General features: G+C 36.2%; 1 protein-coding gene across 7 annotated transcripts in view; it reads right to left on the reverse strand.

Annotated features, from left to right (window-relative positions):
• The window catches only part of CHD9 (chromodomain helicase DNA binding protein 9), an 87,175-nt gene that overhangs the window by 24,306 nt on the left and 42,493 nt on the right, over window positions 1-20,376 (reverse strand). For all 7 annotated transcript variants that reach the window (XM_039558617.1, XM_039558614.1, XM_039558616.1 and 4 more), the window contains 14 exons: window positions 18,244-18,355; window positions 14,939-15,088; window positions 13,705-13,773; window positions 13,561-13,616; window positions 12,068-12,185; window positions 11,464-11,550; window positions 10,010-10,147; window positions 7,710-7,831; window positions 6,221-6,464; window positions 4,951-5,127; window positions 3,990-4,133; window positions 3,636-3,891; window positions 2,618-2,828; window positions 427-622 (listed from right to left, as the gene is read on the reverse strand). In XM_039558617.1, coding sequence (XP_039414551.1) covers window positions 427-622; window positions 2,618-2,828; window positions 3,636-3,891; window positions 3,990-4,133; window positions 4,951-5,127; window positions 6,221-6,464; window positions 7,710-7,831; window positions 10,010-10,147; window positions 11,464-11,550; window positions 12,068-12,185; window positions 13,561-13,616; window positions 13,705-13,773; window positions 14,939-15,088; window positions 18,244-18,355 — 2,080 coding nt within the window. The remainder of the gene's footprint in view (window positions 1-426; window positions 623-2,617; window positions 2,829-3,635; window positions 3,892-3,989; window positions 4,134-4,950; window positions 5,128-6,220; window positions 6,465-7,709; window positions 7,832-10,009; window positions 10,148-11,463; window positions 11,551-12,067; window positions 12,186-13,560; window positions 13,617-13,704; window positions 13,774-14,938; window positions 15,089-18,243; window positions 18,356-20,376) is intronic.

Genomic DNA, 20,376 nt, shown 5'->3' on the forward strand with positions numbered 1-20,376 from the left:
GTTGCAACTTGAGAATTATTTCAATTCCAGCATCCAATTCCTAGATTTGATTAATTCACTTTTTCTTAATGCATATTAATCCTTTTCTGTATATTATGTTTCAACTGAACACCTCTATTTCCATAAATTGTGTCAGTCAGTTCATCCAAAATATAGCCCCCAGGCTCACAGTGTCATCAATTCTTAAGGGTTTTATCAACTCACTGACTTTAACTGTGTTGCATTTTTCAAAAGTCACCAATTTGAAAGAAAAAGTTCCCAACCAAATGAAATCTGTCCAGAATAGAAGACATCAAAAAACTTTAAACACATGCCTTAGAAACATGAATGTTTTAAAATTACGTGTGTTCAAACAGAGACAATATTCAAAGTGATGAAATTTTCATCCATCGGGTTTAATTAGGGCTCACTACCAAAGAAATTTACCTGCAGGTCATTTTGAGGATTCCAGTCAGAATCAAAAATGATACAGGTATCTGCTGCAGTCAAGTTGATGCCCAGGCCCCCAGCCCTGGTGCAGAGGAGGAAGACGAAGCGATCTGAGTCTGGTTTGCTGAAGCGGTCGATGGCAGCTTGCCTGAGGTTCCCTCGCACGCGCCCGTCGATTCGCTCGTACAAATACCTGCCAACAGCCACAGATACAACACACAAAGGATTACAAATGTTTTTATCATTTAAGGGTGGATTTGAACAGATCTACTGCTTATAGATTTATTCTTTACAGAGAAGGAAAGTTAAAAAGACTAACTGTAATTAGCAGTGGGTAACAGAACCAAGAATCACGTCAGAACCTGCATGTCTGTAGCACCAACACACATCAGCAAGTCCAAACACTGAGCATTTTAAGACAAGTTTTTCTGCATTTTGTCCACTAAGCAACTACCTGATTATACATATATTACCATGGCACTTAGCTGCATTAGAACACACCCTGTCCTATGTGGACGCTCAAGTTTTTCACATATTATCCTTGGATCCCGGTCTAGGATCACAGAGGCAGGACAGTGGACTCTTGTATTATACACCAAATTGTCTGAACACATTAGGGGGAACCAAGTAATCAGCAGAAAGCAGAATTTGGTGAGCTGTCACTGGACAAAAGCATATTGATTCTGTAAAGCTGAAGAGAAATGGAACAAAAATGACATGACAGCACCTCTAACAGTCTTTACCAAGGCTTCCTAGACTTAACCCAGCAAATTTTCAAGCCTGAAGTAAAACTGTCATTTGTTAACTTTGACAATTACAAAGACTGCTTTGAGACTTCTGAAATCAAGTAAAATGCTTAAAAAGGGAGCAAATACTTCCGTACTTGTAAACTGAATAAGATGCTGAATGTGTATCTAGTAGTCAAAAAGCCTCACAACCGTTTTTCTTCTCATCAGCTATAAAATGGCACAGCAGATAATCCACAGGACCACAGGCATTCTGGCAGGCAGCCATCTATCTCCTACAGGCCTGAATTCTGTCAAGTGCTAAGTCTGCTCATGTGTGCACTCCAGCATTTCTAACCAAATGGCAGCACAGAGCAAATTTCGGCTTCTATGGATTTCAGAAGATTCCACCTGTAGATATGATTCACTGGTTTAAATGTAACAACGTTGCAGAAGAAGGAATATTTTCCATACTGAATTATAAGTACTACTATGAAGTTAAAATTAATTTTTTAAAATAAAACATAGAAACTGTTGCACAGTTCCAACAGACAGCCTTAATATAAAACTATCACCAAAAGAGGAATTAAAATAATCTACTATCCAGTATTCCAGTATCCACTGCAGGAAGGCTTAACATTAATAATTTTTGTTTTTCAACATGTTAACTCTGTGTTACTATGATGTAGTTCACTGACAACTACACACTTCAAAGCAGTATGTACATTGCAACAAATCCACTTGTAAAACAAGAACTATGCCTTGTTACAGATTTTCAGGTTGATACAGCAACTACTGATTGTAACCAAGTTTAAGGTTTTATGCATTTATTTAGTCATATGCCCAAATAAGCATTTCATTTTCATTGAGTCAACAGTCAGTAATAATCAAGAGGGTGCAATTACATGTGATGACCAAAGCCAGCTTATGGAGCAGGTTTATGGCTGGGAGTCCAGCTCTGCTGCAAAATTCAAAGCAGTCAATTTAGGAAAGATAGGAAGAACATTTGCACTTTTACATTAATAAAAAACACATCTCCAGCTGCTTATCATTTTGTCCTTATACTCCTTTTGAAGCAAGGAGCTGTATCTTGGATCCATCTGGTTCCAGTTCAACACCGTGTAAGTGAAGAACACATTCAGTGCTTCCTGGGGTTTGGACAAGCAATGATAAGCTTGAATTTACTTGGTTTCTGACAGAAAATGTAAAACCAGTATATACATAATTGAATGTTTAATGGAAAAAGCAACAAAGTGAAGGCACATCGCTTACTCAAATTGGACAACCTCTCCTTAGTTTTCCTCTGAAGTTTTTAATTAGTCAGTGAACAAATGAACACAGAACACAAAGTTTCACACTGATTAGCAAACAAAACAACTCCCAGCTTTGGTGTGCTGCTGTCATTAATCCTGCACTACCATTCACACAACAATACACTACAGGATACAGAATATGAATCTTACCTTTTATGTATAAGGTAATCCTCCAAAATATCAAGGCAGCGCACCATTTGAGAGAAGATAAGGACCTTGTGGCCTCCTGCTTTCATTTTTGGAAGAAGCTTATCAATAAGAACCAATTTCCCAGCAGACTGGATCATTGCTTGCAGGTGAAAGTCAGGAGCACTTGGACTGTATGTTTCTTTAAACTCTCCAAGGATCTTCTCTTCAGCACCTATCAAAGGATGTATTTCCGTATCTATAGGTGTATTTACACAAATATCTCCACATACATTCAAATCTAAGTTACCAAAATCAGTGCTGTACTCTAAATATTCCCCTTTAGGCACTGATGGAGACAGAACAGAGTTCTGGATAGGTCTGAAGTCTAAGCAAGAACATTTATATTTATCAGCTTTGAAAACAAGTTTTAAGTTTTTAAACAGAACAAACACCTTGGATGAGGTGAACCCCCCTCCTCCAAATTTCAGAAACTGAAATATTTATTCTCAAGTATTATGTAAAAAAACCTACAAAAAAAAAAGTTCTTTTCTCTTTGTGATATTTTAAATGGGTCATGAGTCTTTGAAAATAACCCAGTATTTTGAATACTACTTCTGAAACCACAGCCAGAACTTTTGGAGCGTGAAGTGTCTTTTTTTGCAAGTCAGGAAAAACATCAGTTATCAGTAAGTGAGAAAAGCACTGAAGACTGACAGAGATCATATAACTTGAAAGAAGCATTCATTTTAAAACTTAGACCTTAAAGTTTTTGTTCATACAGCTGGTAAAGAGCTGTACCATTTCCATGAGATAACTGCTTCTAAATGTTCTGTGTAATCCTACAGAAAAAGTTCAAGCTTCAGGCCTCAAATATGCAAATGTCTCACAAGTTTGTCTTGTGACTATCAAAAAAATGTTTCTACCTAATCCAATCCTTGGAAAATCTGAAGAAAACATCAACAAATTATTACAAAATTCTTACATATTTTAAATAAAAATAAAAAAGTTTAAAAAAAATCAGTTCTTATCCTGTATTTACCTTTGATGAGATAAGGGTGATTACAACACTTTCTGAGCTCCATCATAGTGTTAACCAGATTGGGTACATTTGCCTGCCCTGCTCCTTTGGATAAGAAAGCAAAATTTTTCTCCAAAATAGCTCGGTAATATTTCTTCTGAATATTAGTTAGTTCTACTTCAATTATAGTTTCCTCCTTAGGAGCCAGCTTTTTTTCTACATCTTCTTTTAATCTCCTGAGCATCATGGGTTTCAGGATAGCTTGTAGTTTCTGAACCTAAAGGAAGCACAACAGTTTGTTGGAACATAAGGTGATACTGTAGCTCAATTAAAAGGAAGTCCCTCTTAAACACTAAAGCTCAGATGAACTTATACCTGTTCCTCTGTTTTAAGGTCTCCGAACTCTTGCATGAACGTAGATTCAGCAGGAAAACGCAATGGTTCCAGGAAATGAAGGAGGCTAAATAATTCTTCTACTGTGTTCTGCAGTGGGGTACCTGTTAACAGCACTTTATGCTCCTAGAAAAAGAAAAAAAACCTTACATAACCTGATTTGCACACATACGCCAAAATGTTTACGTCTGAGCATCAAACCCCAAAAATACCAGTTCTGTGTGTCACTAGGAACACAGGTAATACAGATAAGCAGATTTATTTAAAAAACACTAGTAAGTATTTTCTAGTAGCTTTTCTTCAAATTTTTTCTCCCTACATCTGTAATGAAAGAATGAGTGAACACAGTGACTTCCCCTGTAATATTCATACCTTTATAATCCTCCCTCTCTACAGCGTGGAAAGTATACACTAAGCATGTATAAGAAAGCAATTTAGATGACTTCTGAGAGTCCAAAAGAAAGTAATAATGAAGCAATAAAAAAAAAATGCAAAACTAGTCCTGGTGCATCTGATACATGGTAGTTATCTGCTTTAAAAAAATCTTAACTACTGGACTAGACAATAAATCTGTTTAAAATTCCACTACTTGCTTGCTTTTATTGTTAAATAATTTGCTTAAAATACTTTCCAGATTTTAACATTGCACAAAAACAAAAGCAAAATTGAAATTATATTTTCATCCTAATCAAAACTAAAACGATGTAACAGTATCATCAGAAATAGATTATGCTTACAGTGAGAACTTGCCACATTTTGTTTAATCAAAAATATACCGGCATCAGCTATCAAAACCACATATGTTTGAAGAGTATCAGGAACAGTTATCTCTCAAGAAAGACCACTTGAGAGGTCTTTCTCGGCATGTAAAGCAAATTTTTTATTTATTATCATACTATACTGAACTAAAATCAACCCCAAAAAGTGAACTGTAGTTACTCACAAGATTCATTAATTTTAGTCCTTCCAAAAGTTTGCAGTTTTTATTCTTTAGTCTGTGAGCTTCATCAATAATAACGCACCGCCACTCGATTGCATTTAATTCTGGACACCCACCAAGAATCATTTCAAAAGTTGTAATAATGGCCTGGAACCTGTAGGTACCTCGAACAATACGGCCCTAGAAATTCATCAACACACACAATTTGTTACATTCCCTCCCATCTACTCAATTTACAGATTTTGTTGTTGTTGAAATTTTGCCAGGAGTCAGACACTGGATTTTACATTATAAATTGCTTTGCCATCACATTTATTAATCTTTGTAACTCTCTAACTAATACTAAAGAGTAATATTCATGGACCCAAATCTGGTATTATCTAACCAACAGTGAAATTTTAACCACTTTTGAATTACAGATATACCATCTAACAGAACTGTTTCAGAAGGTGCATGTAGATAAAACCCCATTTTTAACCCTGAGAAAATCTGAAAGAGTGACTGGAAAAATTCTACAGTCAGTCAATCAAAATATATGACATTAATACAGTTAGCAGTCATACAGTAAGTAATCACAGTTCCACCTGAGAGCTAAATGAAAACTTTTTATCCAGTTTACTCCATTGGTCTGACAAGGAGAATATGTAAGGCCTTCAGCAAGGCAGTATAGAATAACTCACTAGACAAACAAGATGTCATTTTGATATTTAGCACTAATTAATAAGAAGTTCTCAGCCTTATCAATTTTGAAGAAATACCATGACAATTAAAAAAAAATTATGCACAATATATAAAAAATGAAAACAAAACCCTTTTAAAATAATGAGATTTCAAGGTTTTCTCATGCCATTTAAGGGTACATATTTCAGACTGAAAAGCAAACTGTACACAGTTAACACCAGCAAAAGGAAATCAACAGCTACATAAAGGTAGCAGAGCTTAATTGGTATTGTTTTCTTTCTCCCTGCTCTTCAAATTCAGGACCCAACTGTAACCATCTGTGTACACTTTAATCTCCACAAGAGTATCAGCATCACTGCTATTCAACTGCAAAACTACTCAGCACAGTGAAACAACACACACATCTTGCTGCAAAACACTGCCACTAAATTTACCCAGTAAGCATTTGTTGAAGATGCTCATATGTAACATCCTGGAACATGAAATGACTTTCACCAAGATAAACACACAGATATTGTCAAATACACTTGTCATTACTGCCACCTGAACCATATTTTGGGTGAGTTACTGCACACAAGTGACTTTACAATACCTGGGAGTCCCTGAAGTACATCTCATACTGCTGAATCATCTGCCTGCTGATCATACTTCCGTGGTACACCACAACATTCAGGTCAGTCCACGTGCGGAATTCTCTCTCCCAGTTTGTTATAGTGGAAAGCGGAGCTATGATCAGGAAAGGGCCTCTTATACCAGTCAGGAGGATTTCATACAGGAACGTAATGGACTGAATGGTTTTGCCAAGGCCCATTTCATCTGCTAAAATGCAATTTCGCCTGAAAGCAAAAAATATTTATTTGTTACTACCATCAAAGAAAGTACAGACCATCCTAAAGCTGTTACTACAATGAGCAATTTACAAAAAACAAAGCTCAAATATACCAGTTTACAACAACAGTCAAAACAGAGGAACTGCAAAAAGATCCTTGCAAGTGCTCCCTTGTTAAGGTGAAAGAATGCTCACAAAACTTTTGTGTAAAGCTTTGCATCAGGTTTAGCATCATCAAAACCTGAGAATGGAGTGTTCCGTGAAGTTCTTCTACAAAAATATTCCAGAAGTATTCTTTTGGGACTACCTCTGCCCTAATTAAAGGAATTTAAATTAAGCAGGTTTCGTACATGCACATTCACCTTGACAAAACTGCTAGAAATTAATGAAGATTCCCTAGAAATCATAGATGGGAAGTATCCCAGCTACACTCACATGAAAGGAGTCCATTAGAGCATCATTAACAGATTTCCCTTTTTGATTCCAGAACTAGACAGACGCCTATAACTAAGTTACTGCATGAAGTACCACTCCATAGTTGCCCTCAGCCATACATTCCAGCCCTTCACTCTGTTTGCAGGTGTCACACAGCTCTGCACTGCTTGAATGAGAATTAAAATCAGATTTCCTTCTGCAGATCAATGGTAAATGCTATGCCTGCTGCCATCATCTCTATGAGGGACACGCAACTGGAAGTTTGAAAATACAGCAAGCAGGAAGATTCATTAATAGAAATTCAACTTAGATACAGAGAAAATACATCATTCTGGAAAAGATCTTCAAAGTGATTATATTCCGGTTCATATCACATAGCATTAAGGAACAAAAGTTAACTTTAGCTTAAAATTCAGATAATAAGATTATTTACTAGCCTTATTGAAGAGAGGTAACTTTTTTTGAAATACATACTATTTCTAGCAATCATTTTAAAAGATGCATTTCCCAGTTTCAAAAATTCTGAAAGCTTGCACTTTTCTTGTTTTTGTTTTAACTTCCTCATAGCCATTGAAAATTTAGTTATGAAAGTTTAGCCATTAAAAATGTTAGTTGCATTATTTTAATATTTTGCTAATTTTTGTAGATAAAAACATCCTTGCACACCCAAAGGGAGAGAAATTTGTTCCAGTTACATCCTTTTAGCTATAAGCAGAGAAATTGCAATTTTTTTAGTTAAAACAGTATTTATACCAAATAACAGCAATTCACTCCATATGGTTCAAAATCTACATTAAAAAATATTCCATGCATATACCTATTGTACCAGTTGAATAGGAGCCAGTTAAGTCCTTCCAGTTGATATTCCCTGAGCTGATTGCCATTTTTATATTCCCTGGACTGTTCTATCTTCTTCCAGGAGTTTGGAGGTGGTCGATCCTTTAAGGGAAAGATTAATATACATACAGGTTGATATATGCTTTATTTTTCCGAAATATCTAACTGCACTACTTTGTGAGTGTATCACTTTAGATTTAGAATGTTATTATTCAAACTTAAAAGTAAAGTGTCATTGTTAACATCACTTACTAGTTAATAGTCTGCAGAAACCTGAAATTTGTATTTATTTTTCTCTATGAATTGTTACTTTTAAAATTAATTTAAGACTATATTATAATAAAATCAAGCAACTAGTTTCTAGAAAGTAGAATACAAATACTTTAGCAGGAATAATATGACACGCTAATTCATTTATATATGATATTTCAAGACTACTTGAAATTTCACTTTGGCAGCTCTAAGAACAGGCAGCTGACCTAGAAGAAAGCCAACTGAGTATTTGGGATTACCAACACCCCTGAAGTCTTAGGTAGCTCTGAATGCTGATGCTGAAGCAGTCTGGGCATCTACACAGTTACTGTGATCTTACCCTCTCCCTTCTGCACTTGCCCTGGTCAATGCTGACCACTCTGTCCCACAGCCAATGCAGGAAGCCAGGGTCAGGAGTACAAGAAAATGCAAACTTCTGAGAGGTTTAGTGTCCTGAATAGATTTCCCCAAGGGATCAGACCAAAGTCAGCATCAGCATCTGCAGGATCAGGATGCAAAGGCCAAGACAAAACAGACTGACAGTATCGAGGTGTATCACCTTCAGGGCCCTAGCAAGCTAAGGAAAGCTGAGAGGCTACATATAAAATACTTACATATACACACATACTAGCTCCCAAGCCTGGAGCCAGAACAGCCTGGCCTCTAGCTTAGCAGGCAACTTAGAGGTGAAATCATAGTTTTTGACTGATACTAGGTAAGATTCCAGCAGAAAACTCTTCTGATAGCTCCTCTATCCCAACGTGAACAAACTCACACATTCAAGCGAAGTAATTTTAGTAAGAGCTTTTCTCACCAGCTGTACTTCCCCCCCCCACTCCCTCCCCATTTCTCAACATTTATAAAAGCTTGCATTCACTCGAGACTCATGTGGCAGCTCTGAATTTTCCACGTGAATTTTCTCTCTCTGCAGTGCCAGCGTCGGCATCACCTGAACCCAGGTCTGGGCACAGCAGGAGCTGTCCCTCCCCAGCAGCTGTGGCTTCCTCCCCTCTCCCACCACCTGCCATCTGTCCACTCCCCCACACCCGCAGCAGCCACACTCCTGCTTGCAAGGCTGCAGTCAGCAAATAATTTCTTGTAGCTGCTGAAGCCTGAAGCAAAAATACTTGTTGCTGATGCTGAGATGACTGTCAGTTGTACAGTTGCGCTTTAATCATCTTTTTCTCTCACAGCCAAATATGGTAACAGAGGTATAAAAGCTCTTCTTCCCACATGCCAAAATGTCAGTATTTTAAATAAATACTACAAAAATTAACTCAATATAATATAAAGATGTTAATCGTGACTACTGTCATTATCTGTAGATGGAAAAACCATTAAAATAAATTCCAAAGCCTCCGAATTAAAACACTGTGCATATTTAGCTATGTAAAAGAAGTAAGTTAGAACAAGTGTTGTACTACACCACGCAGGACACATGTCCTACTCTGACAATGACATACAGGACTTGAAATAGAACTATTTTGCTTTCTCCTGCTCTAGGAGACAGAAGATTGATAATTTAAAGATAAAACATGTTTCCTTATTACACGTATTTTTCTTTCTTTCAGCTAGCTATTTAACGACAAGAAGAAAAATAAAAGCAGGAAGAAATTACAGAATCTGTTTGACAGATCTCATTTGCCAACTCTCTTCAGTGCTGAAGCACAAGACTTAACTCTCTTCTCTATAAAAGGGTGTTAATACATCATCCTGGTTTCTGCTCATTTTAAAGGTGCTCAGATTCTGTGATAGCCAGTTTCAATGTGCAGCTCACTGCTCAGTTAGAAGCTCAAGCACTTCAGGTTTTTTCCTAAGCAAAAATTTTTATTTTTTTAGTGTAACAACTAAGATGAGAATATTTATCTATGCCTACCTGAGTATTTTATTATTCCTAGGTAACAAGGCACACAGATGCTTTCCTTACACAGAATGTCAATAAGCCTTAGGTTTTAACACAAGAGTTTAAAGCTGGGAAAATCAAGTCAGATTTACCAAGACAGACAAGTAAATTAGGTATAATTTTACCAATCTCCTTGAGTCAGGCCTGGAAGCTTGTAATTGTTCAAATTCTTCTATTTTTGCTTGATCTACATCTTCTTTCAGCTCCCACGTACTGTCTTCATATGGCAACGAGCACCATTTTACTAAATAGTAAATAACAGGCTGCAGAAGAAAATTCTGAATGTTATCAGTTTTTAATTTAGTATACAGACTGCTAATATGCCTTACTATTAGAGTAGCTTGCTTACACAAGAGCTGGAATCAAAAGCGTATTTCTAACAATTTTTTAAATGTTCAATGGAGATTCCTGTTAGCTACCTACTTATCCTTGGTTCCTCACACTCTGCCACTTTTTGTAGACCTGTGGAGTACTTTTCAATCCCACTTACCCACAAGTAGATCTTGGTTTAGTCTCAGGAAAGATAAATTACAGTATTTGTGGTATTTGTGGAAATGGGGCAGGGTGGCAGGACTAACTACAGAAGTGCTACCCAGGACATTTCCTCCACTCTCCAAATCAGGCTACCTAGGCCTAAACCAAAGAGCTTTAGAGCTCCTAAACCAGAGTCTTATCAACAAAACTTTGATAGAGCTTTACAGTCTTGATGAACAACATATATAAAAAAATGGAACCAAAGCAGATTACCTTATTTAGATTCGGTACATAAATATTTAAAAACCAAATAAAGAGTCATCCTTCCAGAAGCTAAGGGTAAAGTCTTATGACAACACATTTTTTCTAAAAGTTTAATAATGACAAATCTGCTGCATACAAATGAAAAGTCATTTTAACTCTCAACCCTGCTTTAGGAAGATTAATGTAGAAATCACTGGGTAAAAGTCAGCTCATTTTGCTATCTACACAAGGAGAATAAGCATTACAGATATTCCAGTAGCCTTAATCAACAACTTTCTTCTCAGTCTTTGATCTCCACTTGTCTCAGACTCTTCCTGAATTTTGGCAATTTAATTGCTTGACTTGCTTTTCTGTTTTCTTTTTTTAATTTTCTTTTTTTAATCTCAGAATGTTTTCATTCTGTAATAGCTTTTCAGAAGAGGTACTTTAAATTTAAAGAAAGTTTTGATAAATAAAGAGGGAAAGGTTCACTGGTGGCTATCAAAGCTTCAAATCACTGGCTGCCTAAAGCTTTTATTACCAGTGACCCCATGCCACTGTCAGAGACACAGCCTTTTGATGGAACCCACAAGACAACTACTGAACCTCACATTTATGTCAGTCAATACCTAAGCTTTGTCTACTGTGACCTATTAATACTAATAAAAATATAAGCTATTAAATGCTGATTTCTCTTTCAAATCCACAGCTAGCACAGGAAAGGACAAGATTGTCATGTCTCATTAAAAATATTAGTGAAGTTTTAAAACCAATAAAGTGTTACTGTGAGATCTGATAAAATTACACCTCCAAGTAGTGTTTGACAATTGTATCTTCCTGACTTGCTTTAACACATATTTACCTCACCAGTGTCTTTATCTTCACAAAGAGACACTTCTAATACCCGGTCTACTTCAACATAGTCAGGATTAAAAGGTTCCTCTTCCATCTGCAGGGAAAGATTATTAAAATCAGTAGAGAGGCAAAAATAGTTGGTATTTGTTAAGACTTGGTCTCATTATACACAAAATTAATTTGGTAGTTGGAAATTATTGAGGCTTTTGCACAGACCTTAAATTCCATACCAGCCCCCTGCACACATCCCCTTGGTTCTCTTTGGCAGCACTCACTGAAGAGGAATTTGACACTAGATCCACTCCTTCTTGGATGAAATGCTGTCTTGTGGAAGTCCTAGAGAAACTAGCCATACTGACGTAATTCTTCCCTCCTTACCACTTCTAAGTAGTTACTCAGCCAATTCCACTTTAAACCATGTAAGTCAGGTTAGTTCAGTGACTCCAGAAGACTGGCTCTTAAAATTGCATTAAATAACCCACCCTTCCTGCTGCAACACCAATGGCTTATTTTTACTTCCTAACAATCAGCTCTTTTATATAAAAGCAAACTACTAATCACAATTTTACAAGGGAAAAAAAAAGCTTATTTAATTTATATTTCATACTCACATCTGCAAAAAAGTGAGCTCTTTGTGCTTTCCTTACTTTGAATCGTTTTATTTTCTGCTGGATTCTTTTATCTTTTAAAAGCTGTTGTTCTGTGGCCCACTCACAGTGGAGATATGAGCTAAAATCACAGAGATTGACATTAACGCACTGGTGAAAGCAAAAGCTTACTATCTATTTTTAATATACAGTTAAAATAACAGAATCCACTATAAAGATCCAAGATTTATTCCTCCAAATAATCATCTTGCAGCACCAAGTTAAGGCAGCATTTTTGAGCTGGAATCTATAGAACTCTATAGATTCACAAATTTCTTTCATATGTCCTAAGAAGAGAAACAAGCTTATTTGAAGTGAGCTTAAACAAGTAAAGTTTAAAATCTGACACCTCTATCAGAAAGTACCCAGAGATATAAATTACTTAATATATTGGATCTGATTTTCCCATGTACCTCCTGTGACCATCTCTCCACAAGCACTGCTGGATTACAGAGCTCAGCCCACAGAAACCTCAGTGAGGAGCAGCAGAGCCCGTGGCAGAGAGGAACTTGTCACTGGCTTGGGCTGGGAGAGAAGCTCAGAGTCAAAGGAGAAGGAAACATCAGCACCAGTACCTACAGCATCTAACTGCCCCCAGGAGACCCTTTCTGAAATTACATTACAGAAGGACACATATTTCTTCCTCACCCCCCTTTTTTAGTATATTGTCATCATTTTTTAAGCTTTCTAAAGATATGCTAGAAATAAAGTACAGCTGGGGATTACTCATTCTCAGATGAAAAGACAGACTTTATCCTTTCAAAAAAACATGAGGTGAATGTTCTCCAACAACATGTGGAACCAGAGTCTCAAAAAAAGATTACATTTATTAGCAAAAATCTGATTAAATTATTCACATATGTAAAATTTAAAATGTGCTTGATTTTCAGCATGAAGAATTGAGTAGTAACAGGAAAATAGTTATGAAATTTAAAATAAAGTATGCGAAAAGTTCTTTTTTTTCTTCAGTCTTTTTTCTTATTTCCTGCTTTTGATGTAAAATCACTTCTACCACAAGTTTTTTCTTTCTTTTTGAAACAGTAAGACTGACTGTTACATCGGCATCTCCTAAATACATGACACTGTAAATCTAATCTAGGTTCACAAAACACCTCTGATTTAAATTCACGAAATTAAAATTTACTTCAGGCATGTAGTCCCTGCTGAATTTAATAAATATATCTTCTAATCTAATAAATATCTTCTCTAAAAAATTCTCTTATTTGGCAAATAAAGGCTGCCAGCTTATTGGACAGTGCTGATTTCACAACACTGATAGTTTTAGAATTATTACTATCAATATATTGCAGATTCTTAGAAAATTAAAGATTAAAGTGGTAAAGAAAAATCTCAATAGATGACAAAATAACCTTCAAACAATACAAAACTTGAGTATATAAATATGATACTTAACAGTGCAGTCAACACATCTAATGAAACAACTTTTTAATACTTACTAGTTCTTGTATTTTACAAAAAACTCTTCTGTGTCTACTGTCATCCCAGCAGATATCTAGGAAAGGAAATTCAGGGGAAATGTAAAATGATAGATGCAAACCCCTTTTTCAAAGAAAGTATTCTATTCCATGACAATCACTTACTTCTTTCTTTATTACCCTGGAGGATAAGATTTTGTCTACAATTGCTGCATCTTCTTCACTTGGATTTTCCTATAAACACAGGAAAACAATATTACAAAACTGCAGTAAATGCCCTCTCTCTCAGGCTTAAAACCTTCAACCACAAGTGGCTTGTCAGAAGATGAGCAATAAAGGTAAATTTAACCTCTACCAGTAGCATTTCCTAACAGGCTGGGAGTAGTATTTAAAATCCAGGTCTCTACCCAGAAAGGATTACATGCAGAAGTACAGCAAGTCCGGCCCTTCCACACATCATCAGCTGCAGTGCTCACCTGCCAAACACACTCACTGCAAGCACTGGGGATTCCGATGCTTTCCAGACACTGTGAATGCCCTGCTGAGTTAAACTGATGCACAGGACATACCCAGAATTTAGTTATACGCAAGTGGAGAAGAACTCTGACAGGCAGGTGAAAAAAGAGGAAAGAAACCCAGCATGTGACAAACTCAGGCTGATACATCTACTCTGCACACAGGTAACAAACATGCTGTGGAATCAGAGAGAAAAGGCTGTGGCTGGGAATTCCAGCAGGTCTTAGATGAGACACAGATTGGATTACACAGCTCTGCCACAACTGCGGCTGTGGTTCCAGAGATAGAGAGATCATCTGAAAAAGTTGCTTGCAATCATCAGTCACCTTCCCTCTTGTCTGATTTGTTCCCAACTATACCATCGTTCTCCTTCCCTTACAACTTCTGGCACTCTTTCAAGCATCTCATAAACACTTTTTTCCTGTTTTTTCCCTGTCACTCTGTTTACCTCCAATGGCTTGACAGTAAGTTTGAGTCTACCAAGTTAAACAGTGAAGTGTAAACCTGAACGCATTGTGGGGAGAGCAGGAGCGTCCCTTTCAAATATCTCAGTAACCAGAGATCCCCCAAATAATTTGATGCTTCTCTAAGTCATGGTAAGATTAGAACAGAGCTTTTTCATATGCCTATGCCATATAAAAAATTACTTGAGATATACCCATCCTTAGTCTTATCCTTATTCTTAACTTCAATTAAGTCAACAAAAGTTTGCAACACAAAAAAAATAGTAAGAAGTAATTTCTTCCAGTTTTCAAGATCTTAGCAAAATGTCACACTAAACTGTGGCTTAGAAATAATAATGCATTCCAAATTAGGAGCTTTATTCACTGAACTGCTTGAGACAAATAGAAACTTCCCACAGACCAAGCCAATTTCTACTTACCACAAATAATTGTAAAGGCTGTTCAGCAGGTAAAGGGGCAGAATTCTTTTTGATTTTTACAGAAACTTTAGCTGCTTCTTCTTCTGATTGTTTCCCTTCTCCCTCTTCAGCGTATTTTTTCCTTTTAACTTGACGATTTGATCTTCTCTTCTGCCATGCAGGAGAAAGAAAAGAGATACAGGTTTTACCCAAAATTTCCCCTAACATGAGCTGCATGTTCTGGGATGCTCTAAGCAATACTTCAGCTGCACCTAAAACTAAAGGCTAACATTTGATAAAAACCATGAAATAATGTACCTCTGTGATTCATTTATGTTCAATTAATTAAACAGTTCTTTTCTCTTTCATGTAAGCATGCAATACTTTTATTTTTAGGGTTCAAAAGCAAACATGAAACAGCAGTCTTTTCACGGTATGGGAGCAAAGCTGATATTTAACAGATCTCCCACGAGCATCAGTATTTCAACAGTGATTTCCTAATGCAGTGTAACAGCAGAGTGTTACCATCCAACTCCAGAATCAGAGGAAAAGATGTCAAATAAGCTGAGGTGTTTCTACTAAACAACGGTGGATTATATATAAAAAATTATGAAGATTTCACTAGATCGGTCAGGTTGCTGATGAAGTCTGACATGATGGCTAATAAAGTCTGTTCCTTTGTTAATGTCTGTATTTTCTCCTCCACCTTAATCGAGGCTTGTTTCACAGCATTATCTGGCTTACTTTGCAGTTTCTCTCTCTAACCTTTCATTCTGGTTTCTGCGAGAATCTGACGACAACAAATTCCAGCTGAAGAAGTAATGTTCAGTCAAAGAAAATAACTCCTTCTCACTCATAGTTTCAAATACTTAAGATTATTAGGATATTGCATAACATTTCCAACCCCTCAGTACCAATATATGAGACACTGCCTATTTAACTGTAAGATTAATTTGTAAATTGGATTCACTGGATAAAAATAGCAGTATCAAACTAGTCAGCTAACATTTGAAAATACTATAATCTGCTTTAGAGAACTGATCATCACAAAAATAAAAACAGCAAAACAAAACAGTCTCTATGAAACAAGTTTATTATATTGAGCTACACAGTAGAGGGTATCTTTGTGCAGGAAATCCATTGCAAGTTGCAATGTTTTATTACACTGCAGTACTCAGTTGGGAGAATAAGTTGTGAATAGGACAAAACCCAAAATCCTGTGGTCACACTGGCTTCTGCAGAGCAGATATTAAGTAACAGTGAGATTGCAGCACAGGAGCTTTTCTTCCTGACTGTTAATTCAGCCCTTGGTCTGGCTGGTGTCTGGTAAAAGATGTGGCTGTACTTTAACTACATCACAACTACAGAGCAGCAACCTACGTATATAGTCCAAGCCAAAGAATGGGCATGACCATTCCTCTAGAGAAGCTGCAAAAATGAAACTACTTCATTTTTTTTTTGCACATTTATGTAGATTAGCTGTTCTTCCATAAAGTTCGTGCGGGGTTGGGTGTTAGCACCAAAAGGAATTTCTAATTCAAAGACACACTAGTGTCACATTACAGTTAAATCAATAATAGTTTGCTGACAGAAGTAGGATTAAAAAAAAAAAAAGCCAGGTAATATGAGCAATACAAAATTATGTAACTGGCATTTTCAATTCTTCTCACTATGTCTTTTCTTAAAGTATGAAGTGATTAGCAAAACATCAACATATGTTCTCCAACACATTAATACATAATCTGAGCTGTTTGGAAAAAAACTTTTGTATTTCCCTGAGCTGAGAACTATGGCCACAAACAAATGGCTCTAAGACACAAAATGAAGTAGGATCACACATTAAAAATAAAAATAAAAACAAATTTGTCTATTTAAGGAAGACACTAAATGTGAAACTAAGTATGCAAAATAAATTAGGGGAGAGAAAAGGCCTAAAATTGCCCCCCAGAGCTTCAAAACAGCTATTTGCAGCAGAAATTAAACAGCTCTTTGAAAATAAAATCATGAACATGTTCGAAAACTAAAGAGAAAATGAATTAATGAAGTAAAGGAATTTATGTCTTTCCTGCTTCTCCCCAGTTCCTGCAAAGAGAGCAGGGCAATGCTGTGACATTCTGCAGTAAAAGTTATTTCTCTCTCACACCACCCCTTACCATCTCTACCCTCTTTTCCCTTCACACCATGAGCAGGTGATTACACAATACACCCAGGAAAGAACTGATCTTCAGTCTTGTATATCATATTTGTTGGCCTATAAATTTATGTCTATCTGATAACAGAACACTACTGAGAAGTTACAGTTCCTTCCATGTAACCTTTACCTAAGATGAGCTATCACTTCAGTTAATGAGAAGTCATTCTGGGAAATGGCTTCTGATCCCTTTTCCCCTCCAGCATTATTATCTGTATCTCATAATTGTTTTTTGACAACTACCATCAACTAATGCAATTAATTTCTAGTCAACAGCACCTTATTTTGAAAACTGATTTTGCCTCTGTGGATGAAAATGCCACAGGACAAAAACCTGTGCATTTCCAGCACATAACCTTACTTTACTGGAGATTGCCCTAAAGCAAGAAGTTATAATTCTGTTACTAATACACACATAAATAGAATATAATCTCTTATCAACACTTCATGCTTCTTTGTACACAAGTTTTAGAAATAATTAGCTATGTTACTATTATTCCTGGGCAATCTATGACAAAAATGCAGGAAGTAAGTTACAAGAGAGCTATTCCTCAAGAGAATGACTCGACCACTTCAATTCTTCATCTGGCACTTCTGACGTATTCCACAAGCAACTCGAATCTATTGGCATATTGATCATTGCTGCCTTCAGATCCAACACTGCAAGAAATCTGGTTTTTTTCTGTTTCTACAGAAGCAGAGCTCAGAAAAAAAACACATTAAAGCTTGAAAAAACCCTTTTAAAAGTTCTCAAAGAGCCAGTTTCACTGATAAATGTCCCTTCAATTAGGCAATCTCTGCATTTTCACTCTCAGCCAAAGTAAGGATCAGGTCTAACTGCCAGCTCAGCGTAAGTACTTACAGTCTCAAACCTATGGGCATCTGTACTGAAATTAAACAGATACAAGCAGGGCATTGATGTCCCATTATGGAAAAGGGATTCTACACTGTAGGATTTTCTGATTTTCAACTGAGGAAAGTGGCTGATGATGAAAGGTTCCACCCATGAGATACACAGACGTGTGAGAGTAACTGTCACTGTGTCAAAGGAAGCGTAACTTTCTGGAGAGAGGGGAAAAAAGATCTGTAGAAATAACACACACAAATTTATAAAGGAAGAATACTGACTACTTACCTGTGAGTCTTCATCTTTCAGCGGCCTCTGTGGAGTCTGCTTAGCATCAGACAATTCATCTGAAGATTCGTTTTTCCTTTTCTGCTTTTTGCCCAGCGTGATGATCAGCTTTCTGTTGGAAACAAAACCCCAGCACCTGAGTGAATGCTGTACACCAGTGCGTGTAACTTCAGGATCACATCACTACCAATTCCCATATTCTCAATATAAAACTCAGATAGCACCCCTGTCTGAAAAATGAGTAATAGCTCTCAAATACCTTACAGCATATTGTTCACTAGTGTTAGTGAGCTTCTCTACAGTTACCTTGCTATCACAAATTCCTAATTATCATACACATTTTAAGTCTTTACACGAAAACAGAAATACAAAATCCAACACGTAAACCAACTGTCAATGGTGAACTACACAAAGTTAGCAGAGATACCATCTGCAGATGACAACACTAAATGATTTATCACAAACAATCTACCACTCTAAAATGTATCTTCCTTTATTTTTACTAAAATCACTCAAATCAGTCTTACATGCAAAACTGTTACACTTAAATAAGTCATTCAACAAAAAAAATAAGGGAATTGAAAAAATCCTTTTTGTCCTTATAAAAAAAAGCCAAGCTATATCCAAAATCTGGTTGTTTTATCTGTAAGCAATCTTAGAACCTATCAGAATATGTTAAGAACCACCATTGTGCTAAATAAATTAGTTAAACTCTAATGAAAATGCACCAACTATTTCTTTGTTTGGATTTAAAGATTACACTATAAATCACACCAATTCATCAGATTTGTTTCTAACTAAAGAGTGTAAAAATATTTTTCCATATTTGACATGTGCCAAATACACGTCTTTAAATATATTTACAGTGGCATAATTGTAGAATAGTGACAAATTGTCCAAGAAAATCACAGATAGAAGCTGTCCTAAAATATGTATTTCATATAGTCTCTTATCAGACCTGTAACAGAATACGAGGAAAGTGTTCCAGCATACAAGCTGTTTCTGCCATGTTACAAACAAATGAAGCACAAGATTTTAGTCTCTATACAGACAATACAAGTTATTTACAGCAAAATAACATCAAATATATTGGTCACCTGATCAGAATACTATTGGTGAGAATGTAATGGTTGAAACACAACTCATTGACTTTTCTGTGCCAGTGTTCAAAGAGAATACACACATATTTACTATGTCTAGACTAACAGTTCACATAGAAAATAAGCATCTTGAATTATCAAAACACTATGGAAAGTTTAAACAACATGGCTTACAAAAGATTCCAGGTATATCTTCAGAGGCAATGAACATTTTCATTGCTTTTCAATATTTAATCACTAGGTATGTTCAGTGGAAAGGCTAGAAAACCCCAAAACCACTGAAGATTTTCCACTCCCATATTTTTTTTTACTTCTAGCACAAAGTCAACAGCACTGATGGATGCAGGTTGAAATGAAGCTGCAGTCAGCATAATCACAGAGCTGCTTGTTCACAAGTAAATTCTGGTCCTTGCCTTTTCATTAGGTGTTCTCAGTTTAATTATTACTTAGAAAACATGTTTCATAATCACAGGAAATAATTTCAGCAATAAACACACTGGTTTCCCTACTGACTTCAAGGTTACTTTGAGCAGTTTTTTTCCCCTCACTTTTTAAGCTCTGATTAGGAATCATCTTTCTGTTTTCCTTGGTTTTTATTTTAAGACTTGTATTCTTGGGTATTTGTCCAATATGACACTTTCTAGCTATGGACTTGGATAATGACTTTTTCCATTTTTATCTCACTTTGTTTCATAAAATTTAAGTGTTACATTAGCACTTGTCACTAATATGTCAAATCAGCTAATGTATTCCAAAATGATGCAGATGAGGCACGCTGTGATTGACCTTCTGAAATTGTTGTTAAATGGAATTCTGGATGCTAAAACTTAACATGGATTTGAAGGGAAACCTGGTAAATTTATGAGTGAGAATTTCCTGGAAGACCATTCATGAAACAATATCCATCCCACCAGGTTCCTGGTTTGTACCTTTTGTGTTTGGAAAAAAAAGTATCAATACATGTTTTCCCTGCTCTTGAATTCTTTCAAAGAAAAAGGATAACTGAATGTTCTTTAATCGAGTAAGTGTTAAG

This window comes from Corvus cornix, chromosome 11 (genome assembly GCF_000738735.6).
Source record: "Corvus cornix cornix isolate S_Up_H32 chromosome 11, ASM73873v5, whole genome shotgun sequence".
NCBI lineage: Eukaryota > Metazoa > Chordata > Aves > Passeriformes > Corvidae > Corvus > Corvus cornix.